The sequence below is a fragment of the Mustelus asterias genome, chromosome 23 (assembly GCF_964213995.1).
Source record: "Mustelus asterias chromosome 23, sMusAst1.hap1.1, whole genome shotgun sequence".
Classification (NCBI taxonomy): Eukaryota; Metazoa; Chordata; class Chondrichthyes; order Carcharhiniformes; family Triakidae; genus Mustelus; species Mustelus asterias.
Genome location: NC_135823.1, coordinates 17,096,722 through 17,115,076, shown reverse-complemented (window position 1 = coordinate 17,115,076; position 18,355 = coordinate 17,096,722). Strand labels below are relative to the sequence as shown.

Sequence of the window (18,355 nt, the reverse complement as noted above, 5' to 3'; positions counted from 1 at the left end):
TTTCTGAAATTGATCAAGGCATGAATACTGGCCAGGATACTGGGAATAACTCCCCCGCTCTTCTTCAAAATAGTGCTATGGAATATTTAACATCACAAGGTGGACAGTGTCTGGGTTTAACATCTCGGCCGAAATCTTCCGGCTGGTCACAGCCCGCCACCACTGCATGTGAGGGCGGAGAATTTGGCACTCAATCAAATCTCTGTTCACTGCAGTGGCAGAAAATCCCGCTGGCGTGAACAGCTGGAAAATCCCACCCCCCATATTTAACTCCCAAGAGAGGAAATGCTGGAAAATCTCAGCAGGTCGGCAGCATCTGTATGGAGAGAAAAGAGCTGTTGTTTCGAGTTCAGATGACCCTTTGCCAAAGCTTTCTCAAAGCGTGCGGTCCATTTCCCGCGCCATGGCCCTCACCCCCTCCCTTCCTTCCCAGAACAAAGATAGAGTCCCCCTTGTTCTCAAATTTCACCCCACCAGCCTCCACATGCAAAGCATAATTCTTCAACATTTTGGCCAACTCCAGCGTGGTGCCACCACCAAACACATCTTCTCTTCACTCCCTCTGTCAGCATTCTGCAGAGACCGTTCCTTCCAGGATAAACTAGTCAACTTCTCCACTATACCCAACACCTCTCCCGTCACCCATGGCACCTTCTCATGCAATCGCAGAAGGTTCAACACCTTCCCTTTTACCTCTTCCATGCTTAAAAAAAAAGATCTTTGACAAAGGGTCATCTGGACTCGAAACATCAGCTCTTTTCTCTCCTTACAGATGCTGCCAGACCTGCTGAGATTTTCCAGCGTTTTCTCTTTTGGTTTCAGATTCCAGCATCTGCAGTAATTTGCTTTTATCCTCATATTTAACTGTTCATCGTGATATTAGAAGACAGCACATAGCATGGTAGGAATATGCGCGAGGATTTTGCAGAGATGTTAGAGGCAGGTCGATCAGTTGTAAAAACAATAATAACCGGGTGTCAAAAGTGGGCATTTAAAGGAAGAAGAGGTTTAAAAAGGTAGTGAAATTGGCAGAGGCGATGTTATGTATGTGACTAAGGTACGGAGATGGGTTAGGAGCTGTGCTGAGGGCAGCTGGAAGGCTTCATGGAGTAAATAAATCTGGAGCTGGGACAATTGAGGAAGAAGCTGCAGAAGGTGGGGATGAGGACTGAGCTGCACTCCAGCAAGTGTGTGGGCAGACAACCAAGGCTTCTAATCAGGAGAGGAGATATCCGAATTAACTTCCCGTATTAAAGTGTTGCCAATTTCGTCAGTGCTCTATTATGGAGAAACAAAGAAGCAATTGACAAATTAAATGTTCTAGCTTCAAAGTAAAAAAAAAAGTTTCAAAGTTACTATTGAAACATTTTAAGGGTGAATGCTTTCTTTATACACTGGCAATTTTAGCAAAAGGAATCACTCAGCTTTAGAAAGCAGAACAAATATGCAAGTTTACAAAGGAGGAAAACTGAAGATCCAATAGAAATGATCATACTAATTTTTAAAATACTGCCCTTGGCTTTTTAAATGCCCTGCTCCCTGAGAAAATAAGCCACACAGACCAGGAAAGTCCAAGGTTCAGTTTCAGCCATTTCATTGAGATGCTGACAGGTTGTTTTCCCTTGTGGGAGAGTCTAGGGCCTGAGAGCATAATCTCAGAGTAAGGGGTTACCCATTTAAGACAGAGATGATGAGGAATTGCTTCTCTCAGAGGTTAGTGAATCTGGGGAATTCTTTACCACAGAGGGCTGTAGAGGCTGGGTTAATATGTTAAAGGCTGAGATAGACAGATTTGTAATCAGCAAGGGAATCAAGGGTTATGGGGATAAAGCAGGAAAGTGGGGGTTGAGGATTATCATATCAGATCAATCACGATCTCATTTGATGGCGGAGTAGACTCAATGGGCCGAATGGCCTACTTCTGCTCCTATAACTTATGGTCTAGCACAGTGAGAATGTGTTTAGTTCCTGGCTTGGGAGAAGAGTGGAGAGGAAAAAGAAAACAGCTAGTCTATTTGGACCTTAGATTTTAAGAATAGCCTATTCTCCCTGTTTTTGCATGGTTTCCTCTGGGTGCTCTGGTTTCTTTCCAGAGTCCCAAAGATGTGCAGGGTTAGGTGGCCCCTTAGTGTCCAAAGATGCGTAGGTTAATGGGATAAAAGTGTGGGGTTACAGAGATAAGGCGGGGGATGACCCTGGGCAAGATGCTTTGTTGGAGAGTTGGAGCAGACTTAATGGGCCAAATGGCCTCCTACTGCATTGTAGGGATTTTATGATTCTATTGCCATATCTCATCTGCACAATGAACAAACTCTGATGATTATTGAAATGTGACCCCTGATTAATGTAAAGGCCCGAAGATAATTATCAGTACGTTATTCTTTTCTGTTCTTTGTTAATGCTTTTGTATTAAAAAAAATACATGGAATGATTGGTTGGAACACTTGCCTTAATTCAGCACTTGGCCACAATGGAATTTGATTTTTAAATAGATTTTTGAAAGAAGATCTGATTGCTAGAATATGATACGAACAGGTTTGGGCTCTGCTGTGATATCCATTATGACTGATGAGCTAACAATACTCGCTGTTTAACCTCCTACAGGAGCATCCGCCACTTATGTATTAGAAGGTGGCCTGTATTCATGGAAATGGACCTCAGGAGAGAGGAACATTTCACACAGCACAGGAACCCACAGTATGTCAACTACTACTTTTGAAGTAATAACTTTATAACAGCAATTGGAAGGTGTTGATGTAGTAATCATAGAATCCCTACAGTACAGAAGGAGACCATTCAGCCCATCGAGTCTGTACCGACCACAATCCCACCCCTGCCCTAGTCCTGCAACCCTCATTTACCCTGCTAATCCCCTGACACTAATGGGGAATTTAGCATGGCCAATGCACCCTAACCAGCACGTCTTTTGGACTGTGGGAGGAAACTGGAGCACCCAGAGGAAACTCATGCAGACACAGGGAGAAGGTGCAAACTCCACACAGACAGTGACCCAAGGCTGGAATTGAACCTGGACAGCAGTGCTAACCACTGTGCCACCACACTGCCCTAATGTCACTAGATGAGTAATCCAGAGACTCTAGATTTAGTTAATAGCAAAATCTGGAATCTAAAACTGGTCTCAGTAATGGCGACCATATCAGAAAGCTAGCAGAAACTTATCAAGAGGCTAATGGAAAGCTGGCCTTTATATTTAGAGGACTGGAGCATAAGGACACAGAAGGTTACGCTGCAGCTATACAAAACCCTGGTTAGACCCTGGAGTTAATGAGAGCAGATCTGGGCACCACACCTTAGGAAGGATATGTTGACCTTGGAGGGAGTGCAGCGTAGGTCACCTCAGGGGTTTAAGTTATGAGGAATTATACAAATTAGGCTTATTTTCTCTCGATTTTAGTAGGTTAAGGGGTGATCTGATCAAAATCTTCAAGATACTAACAGGAAAAGACAGGGTAGATAAAGCTAATTTATTTACACTGGTTGGGGGCGATTCTCCCAAAAGAATTCTAAGTGCTGAATTTGCAGGAAAACTGGTGTAATTCGTGATTGTTTTTTCAGTGGGAGTTCAGACTCAAATCTCCCACACTCTGTGCAATGCAGAGGTCACAATTGGGAATATCATTAAAAGCTCGGGGAGTGGGGTCTATTCGCGCCGGAGTTCGACAGTTCTGGAACTCTATGCAAGTGCAGTGACCCCGATCTGGCAGTCTCCCCGTTTGATGGCCAGCTCGATCGCTGACCAGTCCAGGGCCCCCGCAGTGCTGCCCCTCCAGGCTCCCTTCCCCCCCAAAGCCCGATCGCGGACCCCCCGTCCATTCCCTGGCCAGCCCCGACCCCCTTCCTGTCTGTGATCTCCAGCCCCAACCCACCCCCAGCATTGACGATCCCCCCTTCAGACAGACCCCCACCCCCTGGGAGACAGAACCACCCCCCCCCCCCCCCCCCCAAACCCACCCCACTCCGGCAGATTCACCCGCCCCTAATCACTGGCTTCTCTCCAGACCCGACCGGATCCCAATGCAGAGTGACAGCAGGACCCCCCCCCCCACCGATCACCCCCTAAGCCTTGCCCCACCAGGCCCCATCCCCAAGTCCCTCCCCCAATAGGACACACCCTCTTGGCACTGCCCCATGCCCGATGGATAGTGCCAAGGTGCCCTCTGGGCATTGGCACTTTGCCCCTTGGGCAGTGCCAGGGGGCACAGGCTGGCACAGCCAGGATGCCCATGCCCAGGGGGCACCACCCCCCAACTGCCTGGGGGCCCCGATTGCCCCTCTTCACTCCAGCGGGGTCTCCCACTAGTTCTCCGAAAGTGGGGAGCTACTCTAAACCCCGCCAGCGTGAATTTGTACTGGCGGGGTGGGAGATGCTATCGGGCCTGGAGAATTCAGTCCAAGGCCCGATAATCACATTTAAATCACATTAAAAATAGATTAAAATTATTTAACTGGTCTTCCCACCGGTTTTCTGCATGGTCCCGAACGCGCTGGATTTCCGGCAGTGGGAGACACGCCTGCGTTGGGAATGCTTATGTGAATCCGCACACGCGCACATCTCCTGACCCACTAAAAACTTAGCAGGTCAGAATGGGAGAATTGCCCCCTAGATCCAGGGGGCATGGTCTAAAGATAAACTCTAGACTGTTTGGGAGAGATGTTAGGAAGCACTTCTAACAAAAAGGGTGGTAGATGTTTGGAACTCTCTTCCACAAACGGCAGTTGATGCGAGATCAGTTGCTATCTCTAAATCTGAGATAGATACATTTTTGCTAGCAAAGGTATGAAAGGATATGGGTCAAAGGCAGGTATATGGAGTTAGGCCACAGATCAGCCATAATCTCATTGAGTGGTGGAACAGGCTCAATGGGCTGAATGGCCTTTTCCTGTTCCTGTGCTCCTATCAGTTGTCGTAAAAGCTCACCTAGTTCACTAAAGAAATCTGTCGTCATTAGCTGGTCTGGCCTACATGTGACTCTAGACACAGCAATATAGTTGTCTCTTAACTGCCCTCTGAAATGGCCCAGCATGTTAAAGGGTAATTAGGAATGGACAACAAATGCTGATCATGATAGTCTTGACAGGGTGGATGTGGAGAGGATGTTTCCCCTTGTGGGAGAATGTAGAACCGGGGATCACTGTTTAAAAAAATAAGAGGTCACCCATTTAAGACAGAGATGAGGAGAATTTTTTATTCTCTGAGGGCCGTGAGTCTTTGGAATTCTCTTTCTCAAAAGGTGGTGGAAGCAGTCTTTGAATATTTTTAAGGCAGAGCTAGATAGATTCTTGATAAGCAAGGAGGTGAAAGGTTATTGGGGGTAGGTGGAAATGTGGAGTAGAAGTTAAAGAGTCAGACTAGCCATGACCTTACTGAATAATGGAGCAGGCTCGACTGATCTACTCCTGGTCTTAACTGGTATGCTCGACAATGACACCCGCATCCAATCAAAGAATTTTTAAAATAAGAAAACGTTAATTAAATGAATGTGAACAGCAACATTTTTATTGACTGCGATGTAGCTAATCCATGTAATTTCTAGTCCATTCATTATTGGCTGCTTGATGACAAAGCAGCAAGCAGTAGCAGTTTCAAATTACAGATAACAAAGCATTTTAGCAGCAGCTTAACACCAGCAAAGACCAAAAAAAAGTAAAAATAAGCATGAATAAAAGCATCATGTGTTTTCTTCATTTAAATAAAGCCCATTAAAATGCAGGTGGATTAACATTACAACTGCAAATTGGACAGACAACAAAACATTAAACATGTTTCCCCAATGCACCATTTGGTCTGATATTCAACCAATCAAAAAGAACTATGACAGATCCAATCTCCAGTATATTTTCGCGATGGGTTGTAATAGAACACAGCAGTTGATTTAAGGTGTCAGCTGTGCCTCAGTGCCAGCCTCTATACAATTACAAGGTGACCTCTTTACACTTACACTCCACCACCCTTGCAATAAAGGCTGACAACCTATTTGCTTTGTAAGAGGTACAATGGAGATTCACCATGATGGTTACATTATGTGGACAAGTTGCACTAAATGGGTTGTATTCTCTTGAGTTTAGAACATCTGTCAACGCAATGGTTGTCACATTAAAGGTAAATAGCACTGCAAACCTTGCTGGTTAGGCTACAGTTCAGGTTTCCAATAAGATTTATTTCCATGATCACAAAAGTAAAACCTTCAATGAAGCAGTTGAATTGAACAGCAGAATAGAACATTATGGCCAGACTTTTCCAGCTGTACACGTCAGCGGGATCTTCTTACTGCCGGGGAATGGTGCGCAGCCTCCTGCCACGAGAAACACGTGGCACGTAGAGAACCTCCTCTAGAACTTTTCTCCATTAAAAAGAATTCCTCACGGAGTTAAGAATGGGAGCCTAATCGAACAACACTGTGGGTGTAGTTACAATGCACAGGTGACAATGGTTCAAGAAGCTTACCATCACCTTCTCAAGGGGCAATTAGGAATGGCCAGCAAATGCTGGCCTAGCCAGTGATGCCCACAGCCCCTAAACATGTTTCTTTAAAAAACTGATGCAGTTTTATTAATATAGCTGGAAATGCTTATCATCAAATATAAGCATAGTTAATGGCTGAAATTTTCTGGCCATTTGTGACCCGGCACCATTGCGAGCGAGGATGTAGAATTTGGCACTCAGCCAAATCTCTGTTCACTGCAGAGGAACCAGAGAATCTCGCTGGCATGAATGTCCAGAGAATTCCGGCCAGTAAGTGCCCCGTCCACTTTTTGTGAGTAACATGAATTAAATTCACTGATGAATCACTTTAAAAAGTATACTCAAGCATTGGTGCACACTAGCAAGTTTTTAAATTGTGTTCAATATGTAAACTTTCTAGAACATATCTAGTATTGCTCGTCTGCCTAAGAAAATGAGTGACATTAAAGAGACCTTCCCAAACCAGGGGCAAACTGGAGGAATCTCAATGGGTCCATTTTTGTGGGCGGGTGTAAAAAAAAAATTGCAGCAAAGGTGAATGCAAGTGGTTTTGGGCATAACCTGTGTTAAAAATTTTCCAAATATTTGTGGTGGTTTGGCCGATTCAGATGGTTAGCACTGATATTAGTAGTATGACCTACAGAAATTCTATCCTATAGTGAGATCATTGATAAAGGGATCAGGGAGTGTGGACATGGTAAACCTGTTGCCTTTGGTGTTGGAACCCAGAACTAGGGGCACTACCTTAAAATTAGAACAAGGACATTGAGAAGGGAAATGAGGAAGTGCTTTTAAACTCAAAGGACAATATAAATCTGAAGGTTCCCCTCCCGCTGTGGAAGCTGGGTCATTTGATATCTGCAAGACTGAAACTGACAAGTGTTTGTTAGGCATGACTTTCAAGGACCTAAGGGGAGAGTGGGCAGAGTGCGCACCCTGCAATCGGGGATTGGCCAGGACAGTGACTGGCCGGTGGGGGGAGGGGCTATCTGGCGGCGGTCGGCCGGGGAGGGGGTATCAGGCCAGTGATTTGGATTGTGATATCCAGGGGTGTGGGGGGGCACTAACAGATCTCTCTGTTCTGTGTACACTTATACAAAGAACACAGAGATCGGCACATGCACAATGGGGCGCTCTAGCTGAGTGCAGTCTGCTTTCTGTCGAGAATAGACTCCATCCACTCCCTCTCCTGATGTGAATCATATTTTGCCTCTCTTTTTGCACTAAGTGGCATAAGAGCGTGTTTGAGAGCTAACCAAAAAATGAGCGTGATTCTTTTCCATTTTCACACCTGGTTGGCACTTAGAATGTCTTTGGTAAGGCCACCCCTTAGTGTCCAAAAATCTCTCTCTCTGTCATGAATGTGGCCAACAACTGATCAACCATGGTTCTCTAGAATAGGTCTTCCAAGGATATTTTAAATATATTTCATACAAAAAATAATAAATAAATGACTTCAAATAAATGAAATGTATTATTTCATGGAATGTGGGCCTAACTGACAACTGTAGCATTTAACCTTTGTTTGGCACCTTACTAATGCTTTTTGAAAAGCTAATTACACTGGGGGTGATTTTGAGCCTGCACTTTCAGTCTGCGGGAATGGTGGTGCGCGGTCAAAATCCGGAAAGCATGATTCACGCCGACGAGTTTCTCAATTCCAACCTTCCTGGCCCCTCGCCTGTGGAGTGGCGCAAAACACTGAGGGACTGCAGAAGCTTATTTTCATATGTTAGCAAGCACTCTTCTGGGACCGCCCCTCTCACCGGATATTCAGCAGGCACCGGTATTATATCGGACTAGTGCCATTTACAACAGGTTCACCTTGATGTGAACCTGTTGTGGGGGGGGTCTCTCCAGGTTGTAAAGGTAAGTCCAGGGGCAGAGGGACATGGCCAGGCAGTGGCTTGGCAAAGCCCCCTGGCACTGTCTGTGCCAAGGGGTGGACCCCAGTGAGGACTTCATGGGAAGGGGGTGAGATTCTTTCACATGTGGCAGAGTGGGTGGAGGAGCAGGGGATTCCGGCGAAGGCAGTTGGTGGGGAGTGGGGGGAGCCCTGAGACGTCAGTGGTGGATTGGGGGTGGGGTTTACTCAGGTTCTGATCAGGGCGGTGTGCCCTTTAGAGATGGCACCCCGATCTCTGTGCAGCTGGGTATGTCTAGGTGCTCCCCCCCCCCCCCCCCCCCCCCACCCGCCCCCCGAAACACACCCTTCTTGATTTTTTTTGGCAGTGTCGTAAGATCGGGAGAAAAAACTGATCAGTTTCTCTGAAGAGAAACACGTTGGTTTTCTCATTGGGAACAACACTCTGTGGATGGGCAAAACCTTACCAAAAAATGACAGAGTTCCGTAGAAGCATCATAGTGACTGAAAACATTAATTCTGTTTCTTTCTCCATAGATGCTGCCAGACCTGCTGAGTTTATCCAACATTTTCTGTTTTGACTATGTATTATATATATTACATCCACTAGTTGCCCCCGATCCTTTCAGCTAAAAACTTCAGAACAGTTTTGCCAAACAGTTTTATAAACTGTATTGACTTTGCCCAATCATAGTGATTTTCTAAGTGCTCCTTCATCATGTTGTTGATTATAGACCCAAACATTTCCTATGACTGATGGTCAGGCTAACTGGCCATTAACTCCCATTCTCTATCCCTTCTTTCTTAAAAAGGGCAGGGTCATGGTTTGCTGTCTTCCAATCCACGCAGACTGCAGTAGAATTGGGGAGGCTATGACCTAATGGCATTATCGCTAGACTATTAATCCAGAAACTCAGCTAATGCTCTGGGGACCCGGTTTTGAATCCCGCCACATCAGATGGTGGAATTTGAATTCAATAAAAAATATCTGGAATTAAGAATCTACTGATGACCATGAAACCATTGTCATGGTCGGAAAAACCCATCTGGTTCACTAATGTCCTTTAGGGAAGGAAATCTGTCGTCCTTACCTGGTCTGGCCTACATGTGACTCCAGAGCCACAGCAATGTGGTTGGCAGCATGATGGCACAGTGGTTAGCACTGCTGCCTCACAGCGCCAGGGACCCGGGTTCAATTCTGGCCTTGGGTCACTGTGTGTGGAGTTTGCACATTCTCCCCGTGTCTGCGTGGGTTTCCTCCGGGTGCTCTGGTTTCCTCCCACACTCCAAAGATGAGCAGGTTAGGTGGATTGGCCATGCTAAATCGCCCCTTAGTGTCCCAAGATGTATAGCTTAGTGGGATTAGCGGGGTAAATATGAAGGGAACAGGTCTGGGTGAAACTGTCCCTTAGTGTCAGGGGGATTACGTGGGGTTACAAGGATAGGGCCTGTGTGGGATTTTTGTCAGTGCAGACTCAATGGGCCAGGTGGTCTCCTTCTGCACTGTGGGGATTCTATGACTCTCAATTGCCCTCAGACAACTAGGGATGGGAAATAAATGCTGGCCGGCCAGCGACTCCCATGCCCCACGAATGGAAATAAAAATCTAGGGAATTCGGAAGGTCAAAAGCCATGCATCCACCATCTCTTTTAAAACTCTAGGATACAAGTCATTAGGTCCAAACTTGATAGCAGCAGGAATAGGCCATTCAGCTTATGAATATTATGATTTTAATGGAACTAAAAGGGTGAATACCCCACAAGGTGCCACAAAATTGTCTGCTCCCTCTCCACAACAGTGTTCCTGCTGGGGAGCATGCAGACTTTCTGGTCCTGTTCACCTGATCATTGAGACGCCATCTGCTCTGTCGAACAGCCCGTCAATTTTATTTTTTGAAGTCTGATCAACAAAACTCATCGGGCTTCCCACCCGTGACATCCAAGTATGGCAACCACCTCACTTACCACTCACCTGCTCAGTGCTGAACTTGAGGATAACCCTCAGTATTTCAGAACTCTGGATGGTTTCCTGGCTGCCTTTACTCCATCTACAGCATTGCTTATGTATTCAGTTCAATGGCTCAGCCTTGGCATAACATACCCAAGGACACACGACAAGACTGTATTATAAACCTCCTTCCATTTGGAGTACAGTGTCAAACGTCACTTCTCTCAAAATAAATGACCGCGGGGCAGCAAAAATAATGTAAAGCCTAATTTATTTTCTGTATTATTAACGCGACGATAATAATACTGGGTTTAACAAGAGGCAATAAATCTTTACATTGTCATCAAATCCAATCTCATGCATTACTTACCCCGTAAGTGATGAGTAAGGCATTTGGTTTTAATAACTGACCAGCGCCCTTGAACAGACCCTGCAGGAAACAGAGGATTGTAAATAATTATTAAGTAATTCTTGGAACACACTTGGAATACTGTGTGCAATTCTGGGCACCCTATTATAGAAAGGATATTATTAAACTAGAAAGTGTGCAGAAAAGATTTACTAGGATGCTACCGGGACTTGTTGGATGGAGTTATAAGGGAGAGGCTGAATAGATTGGGACTTTTTTCTCTGGAGCGTAGCAGGCTGAGGGGTGACCTTATAGAGGTCTATAAAATAATGAGGGGCATAGACAAGGTAGATAGTCAATATCTTTTCCCAAAGGTAGGGGAGTCTAAAACTAGAGGGCATAGGTTTAAGATGAGAGGGGAGAGATACAAAAGTGTCCAGAGGGGCAATTTTTTCACAGAGGGTGGTGAGCGTCTGGAACAAACTGCCAGAGGTAGTAGTAGAGGCGGGTACAATTTTATCTTTTAAAAAGCATTTAGATAGTTACATGGGTAAGATGGGTATAGAGGGATACGGGGCAAATGCGGGCAATTGGGATTAGCTTAGGGGTTTTAAAAAGGGTGGCATGGACAAGTTGGGCCGAAGGGCCTGTTTCCATGCTGTAAACCTCTATGACTCGAAGTAATGGTGTTAGATACTATAAGTTTTCAAACATCTTTCAAGCTCCTCTTGTGTACAGTGAGAATTATTTAGTTGGTGCCATCTATGTTTGAAGCTAAGACACTCCTCCAGAGGGTATGGGAATGTGTATGGCCCTCACTTACCAATGTCAAGGCAGCTATGAGTTATGTTCTTGGCTCATAGCGCAAGGGAAAACCCTAAAGATAGATGGCATAGGGTTACATTAACAGTATTTAGAGGGGTAAAGAAAGAGAAAGACTACAAAGGTCTTGTTGCTAGAGGTTTCTTGCATCGTGCTGGCAATAACTGGAAAAATCATTAATAGCAGTAGATACAGGTGCAGGAGATCCTAGCAACTGGGCGTTGGCAGAATCCTGCCACACTCTCCTGGTTCTTGGGTGAAATGTTGAGGTGCCAAATACCTCACTTTTTATAAAAGTCTTCAAGAATGCAATTGTTTTCTGCAACAAGTCACCAACACCAAGTACACCAAGAATAACTTCAAGCTCCAGAGAGAATTACAGAGGTTATCTGAATGAAAATGGAATTTCCGTATCATTTGTTTTGTATGTAAAACTTTCAAAAAGTGATAGACGGCGGCATGGTGGCACAGTGGTCAGCACTGCTGCCTCACAGCACCAGGGATCTGGGTTCAATTCCGGCCTCGGATCACTGTCTGTGTGGAGTTTGCACATTCTCCCCACGTCTGTGTGAGTTTCCTCCAGGTGCTCCGGTTTCCTCCCACACTCCAAAGATATGCAGGTTAGGTTGATTGGCCATGCTAAATTGACCTTCGTATCAGGGGGATTAGCAGGGTAAATGTGTGGGGTTACGGGAATAGAGCCTGGGTGGGATTGTGGTCGGTACAGATGCAATGGGCTGAATGGCCTCCCTCTATACTGTAGGGATTCTATGATTTATTCTATGATGACAACTGACCTCAAAGTAGACCAAAGCATTTCACTGACAATCCTGGCTCCTAGCTATAGAAATTTTATACTGGCCTTTCTCCTGCAACATAACACACAATTTCTGATCGTAACCACATGTGAAGTTTACATTGAAAATGTAGAAAAAGAAATATGATTGTTGAAAGCCACTGAACAGCAGAGTAGCTTCACAGGTATAGGTTGGAGGGTGTGAGTCATTCACACATCGAGGTGTGAAATAGGGAAGCATTTCTTTAAAAAAAGTAGAAGTGCGGACTTCTCTTTCCTCCTAGTGGATGCTAGGTCAGTTGGAATTTCCAAGACCAAACTGTTACATGCTTATTACAGGTAAGTGTGTCTAATGATTTGGATAAAGTCAGGTAAATGACATGTTGGTACTGATCAATCTAACTGAATGATGATACAGACTAGAGAGATTCAATGACCTTCCCCAGTTGCTTTATTCCTATGTAAATCCAACAGCAGAATTATGAAATTGAATTAACTCATTTTGATAATGCATGTATCAACACCAGAGAAATAATCACAAAAACTCAAATGTCCTCAACACCGAGTTAATTCGTGAATGCCCTTCAGGACATAGAGCCCGTGGTCCACATCCAAGTCCAGTTCATTACCTGCTTGATTCCTACTGCCCTCTGAAAACAATCACTTACCAAAATTAGAAAAAGGGACAGAGGGACCTGTTGGCGGGAGCCCAACAAAGCAGAACCAACGTAGGCAATGCCAGACCATCTAACCTTCTCAAGTCCCCCTCACTAACTTCTTGAGACTGGCACAAGCTAACGATAATTGCACCATGATATGCAGCGTGTATAATCTGAGAAACATACCACAGCAACTCACCAAGCCTACTTAAATAATCACACGCTCCAAAACAATTAATGTTAATCTTTGAGGTGGAAAGAAAATGGACTCCGTGCCATCAACATTGAAGGAGAATAAATTTGTGGATTGCATTAAAGAGAACCCAATAATCTCTTATCAACACACAAATAGTCAAAGAGGGTTCGGGCCAATCAAAGACCAGAAATCATAGAATCATAGAATCCTACAGTGCAGAAGGAGGCTATTCGACCCATTGAGTCTGCACCGACCACAATCCCACCCAGGCCCTATCCCTACAACCCCATGTATTTACCTTAGCTAGTCCCCCTGACACAATGGGGCAATTTAGCATGGCCAATCCACCTAACCCACACATCTTTGGATTCTTTGAAACAAAATCATTATTAAAGGTAGAGGCCTTGGCTGAGGTACTGTTTTTTTTTAAAATTGATAAGGAAGTACTCATAAGCTACAGTAAGAAGTCTCACAACACCAGGTTAAAGTCCAACAGGTTTATTTGGAATCACGAGCTTTCAGAGTGCTGCTCCTTCATCAGGTGACTCACATTACAGTGGAAAGGAGCTGAATCAGTCAGTAATGGATCTCCACCAGCTATGATTCTAACTCTGCTGGTATTACTTTGACATCTTCATGCAAATCAACTCAGTAACTCCTCCAAGCTATTCTGTTCCTCCAGCTTTACCTTATGTCCCCGTTTGCACCTTTCATGTATCCTGAACACATCTTTTCCTACCAGCCCCCAAAAGGTAACATAGTCGAGCTATCACAAACCCTCACCTCAATTTTTACTCCTGGCCTTATTATTATCTTCACCTTCAAAAGTCTTTTTGGAATTTCTCCGTTCAATTACAAAGTTGCGCCCTCTGCCAAACTTCTCAGAGTCCCTAGATGATGTCTGATCAAACGTCCTGTGAAATAACTTGGAAAGCTTTGCCAGGGTAACAGTGCTACACATACAGAAACTGTTATCTTTGTGATCATCGGTCTGGCTATTTGCATGGAAGGAAGGATGACGCCACCAAATTAGTCACTGCTCAGTTTTACACCTAAACAACACATGTTAAAGGAGGTTTATCATCTAGCAGATTCTGAAATGCACGCATTATGGGCAACATGGTGTCACAGCACCAGGAACTCGGGTTCAATTCCAGCCTCAGGTCACCATCTGTGTGGAGTTTGCACTCCCTGTGTCTGTGTGGTTTCCTTTGGGTGCTCCGGTTTCCTCACACAATCCAAAGATGTGTGGGTAAGGTTAATTGGCCATGTGAAATTACCCCCGAGTGTCAGGGAAATTAACAGGATGAATATGTGGGGTTACGGGGATCGGGCTTGGAGGGGATTATTGTCAGTGCAGGCTTGATGGGCCTCTTTCTGCACTGTAGGGATTCTATGATTATAATATATTACAGTTAATGATATACTAAAGGAATTAACAACGAAACGCTAACCCCAAGAAACTACAAAGGGTTGTGAATGAAGTCCAATCCATCACACAAACCAGCCTCCTATCCATTGACTGTCTACACTTCCCGCTGCCTCAGGAAAGCAGCCAGCATAATCAAGGACCCCGGACATTCTCTCTTCCACCTTCTTCCGTCAGGAAAAAGATACAAAAGTCTGACAATACGTACCAACCGACTCAAGAACAGCTTCTTTCCTGCTGCCATCAGACTTTTGAATGGACTTACCTCACACTAAGTTGATCTTTCGCTACACCCTAGCTATGACTGTAACACCACATTCTGCACTCTCTCCTTTCGTTCTCAATGAACGGTATGCTTTGTTTGTATAGTGCACAAGAAACAATACTTTTCACTGTACGTTAATACATGTGACAATAATAAATCAAATCAAAAAGTGAAGTCATTCAACTGGAAAGCAAACGAACCACGAGATTACACATAATACTGAGCTTGATTTCCATTCATAAAATTGCAGTGAACTTTAACCTTAATTCAAAGTTAACATTAATTTCTAGAGGGCTAGGACACAAAAGCAGCGATGTACAGCTGAGGCTGTAGAAGACTCTGGTCAGATCCCATTTGGAGTACTGTGAGCAGTTTTGGGCCCCATACCTAAAGGAAGGATGTATTGGCCTTGGAGGGGTCCAGAGAAGGTTCACAAGAATGATCCCAGGAATGAAGGGTTTATCATACAAGGAATATTCTGGGCCTGTCCAGGGAGTTTAGAAGGGTGAGGGGGGGGGGGGGGGGGGGGGTCAAATTGAAGCTTACAGAGTATTGAGTGGTCTAGATAGAGAGGACGTGGAGAGGATGTTTCCACTCGTGGGAGAGATTAGAACTCAAGGGCACAACCTCAGAGTGAAGGGACGCTCCTTTAAAACTGAGATGAGGAGGAATTTCTTCAGCCAGATAATGGTGAATCTATGGAATTCATTGCCATAGAAGACTATGGAGGCCAGGTCACTGAGTGTCTTTAAGGCAGAGATAGATAGGTTCTTGATCAATAAGGGGATAAAGGATTACGGGGAGAAGGCAGGAGAATAGGAATCCGAATCATATTAGCCATGATTGAATGGCGGAGCAGACTCGATGGGCAGAATGGCCTAAGTCTGCTCCGGTTTCCTCCCACAATCCAAAGATGTGCTGGTTAGGTGTATTGGCCATGCTAAATTGCCACCAAGTGTCTGGGGGACTAGTAGGGTAAATATGTGGGGTTAAGGGGATAGGGGCTGGGTGGGATTGTGGTCGGTGCAGACTCGATGGGCCAAATGGCCTCCTTCTGCACTGTAGGGATTCTATGGAGTCTTTATCTTTTGGTCTTACTTCAATCCATAATTTACTGGTCCAAATGAATGACTGCATTAGGCAATCTTTCAAAAATGCAGTTCAAATTGGTTCTTTGGAAATGACAGCTAGTGGTCGAACAGAATGAATTCATACAGATGAACAGAACTCTCACCTCAGTGCACTTTATCTCGGTGATGTGAATCATGTTAATATTTATAATAAGATCAAAGGAGTTTGGCTTCAATCCTCCCCAGGTCTCCCAGCTCTGTGAACAGTCAATGTTAAGCGGCTGCTTTACATTCTCCACTCTTGTCGCTGCAATATATGCTGAAATGCTGGGAAAAAAAACACGTTGAGATAAGTCTTTTCCATCAGGCAACCATGCAAGAAAATTAATATGCTACTGGGAAAAGCACCATGCCACAGCAAAAAAGAGAAAATGCTGGAAAATCTCAGCAGGTCTGGCAGCATCTGTAAGGAGCGAAAAGAGCTGACGTTTCGAGTCCAGGTGACCCTTAGTCAAAGTGACAGCTTTGGACTCGAAACGTCAGCTCTTTTCTCTCCTCACAGATGCTGCCAGACCTGCTGAGATTTTCCAGCATTTTCTCTTTTGGTTTCAGATTCCAGCATCCGCAGTGATTTTCTTTTGTACCATGCCACAACAATTCAATTCAAACATTCAGGTGATCATCCCTACCTCAGATTTAATCCACAAATTTAGCAATTACAAGTCTTGCATCTAGCGCATTCTCACAGTGCACAGAAAAGTGCGCATTAACCTTCAAAGTGTTAGGACAGACACACTGATGTCTGTCAAATTTAGCAGATGGCGACTGCTTGAGCCACTTAAGTTGAGCATACTAATTCACTCAAATAAAAGCAGACAGGAAATGTCACCGTCAACCGACCTAGCTTCAAGCAACCAAGATCACACAATTTATTCCAATTTCTGGTTAGTTTCTCATCCACCCACATTAAAATTTTTTAAAAAAGATACGGAGAGCAAAGCAGAGAAACAGCAAGCATGCCACAAACGAATGGTCAGATAAGGATAGAATCAGAGACATTGGCCGGACTTTTAGTGTCCCACCCAACACGGGAATCAGAGTGGGTGAGGGGGCGGACCACGGAAAGGCTGTTGACGGGATTTTAATGTTTTGGGACGAGCAAGGCCATAATATCCTACCCAGGTCTACAGGTCATGACTACAGGTCATGAGAGCTTTTCTGGTCTACAGGTCATGAGAGCTTTTCTGGTCCACGTGCAATACCTTGGAAGATTAATTATACTAGAGTCATAGAGCTTTACAACATGGAAACAGGCCCTTTGGCCCAACTTGTCCATGCCACCCTTATTTTTTTTTAAAACCCCTAAGCTAATCCCAATTGCCCGCATTTGGCCCATATCCCTCTATGCCCATCGTACCCATGTAACTATCTAAATGCTTTTTAAAAGATAAAATTGTACCCACTTTACTACTACCTCTGGCAGCTTGTTCCAGGCACTCACCACCCTATGTGTGAAACAATTGCACCTCTGGACACTTTTGTATCTCTCCCCTCTCACCTTAAACCTATGCCCTCTAGTTTTAGACTCCCCTACCTTTGGGAAAAGATGCTGACTATCTAGCTGATCTGTGCCCCTCATTATTTTATAGACCTCTATAAGGTCACCCCTCAACCTCCTGCGCTTCAGAGAAAAAAAGTCCCAGTCTATTCAGCCTCTCCTTATAATTCAATCCATCAAGTCCCGGTAGCATCCTAGTAAATCTTTTCTGCACTCTTTCTAGTTTAATAATATCCTTTCTATAATAGGGTGACCAGAATTGCACACAGTATTCCAAGTGTGGCCTTACCAATGTCTTGTACAACTTTAACAAGACGTCCCATACTCTTTGAAATAACAATATAAGATCTTTTACAACTATCTTAGAGAGCAGACTGGGGGGGGGGGGGGGGGGGGGGGGGGGAATGGTGGTGGTGGAAGGGGTGGACTTTCTGGCCGTACTCGCCCCAGTGCCGGAAAATCCCACCCGAGGTCAACAGCCCTTTGCACGGTCTGTGTCCCTCCCGCTACGATTCCCGTGGTAGATGGGATGGGAAAATTCCGCCCAGAGTCGCGATTTACTATCTGCTCCGTTGGCATCTCTGACAGTGCAGCAGTCCCCGCGCACTCCACTGTCCAGCATTTTGTGCTCAAGACTGGTGTGGGACTTGAACCCACAACCTTCTGATTCAGAGACGAGAGTGCTATGCACTTAGCCACTGGATCATCTGACTGGGCTGAACGGCCTGTTTCGGTATTACAAAACATTGTACTTTATACGGCAAGCAGCATATTTTGTCTTGTTAGGAACAACACTGTGGGAGATTTGTTATGATAATGTAGTAAAGGTTGTTTTTCTCCTTCAGTTTATCAGTGCAGGCAGTTGTGAGGATGTGGAGATTGACACGATTCTCACAACAAAACAAAAGCGGCACG

The 18,355-nt window shown here is 44.8% G+C and overlaps 1 protein-coding gene across 1 annotated transcript in view; it reads right to left on the bottom strand.

The window, feature by feature from the left end:
• The window catches only part of mettl26 (methyltransferase like 26), a 40,643-nt gene that overhangs the window by 15,410 nt on the left and 6,878 nt on the right, over window positions 1-18,355 (bottom strand). Inside the window, exons 2-3 of the mRNA XM_078240056.1 lie at window positions 16,047-16,209; window positions 10,667-10,726 (exon numbers count right to left, since the gene is read on the bottom strand). Of these exons, the coding sequence (XP_078096182.1) occupies window positions 10,667-10,726; window positions 16,047-16,209 (223 nt within the window). The remainder of the gene's footprint in view (window positions 1-10,666; window positions 10,727-16,046; window positions 16,210-18,355) is intronic.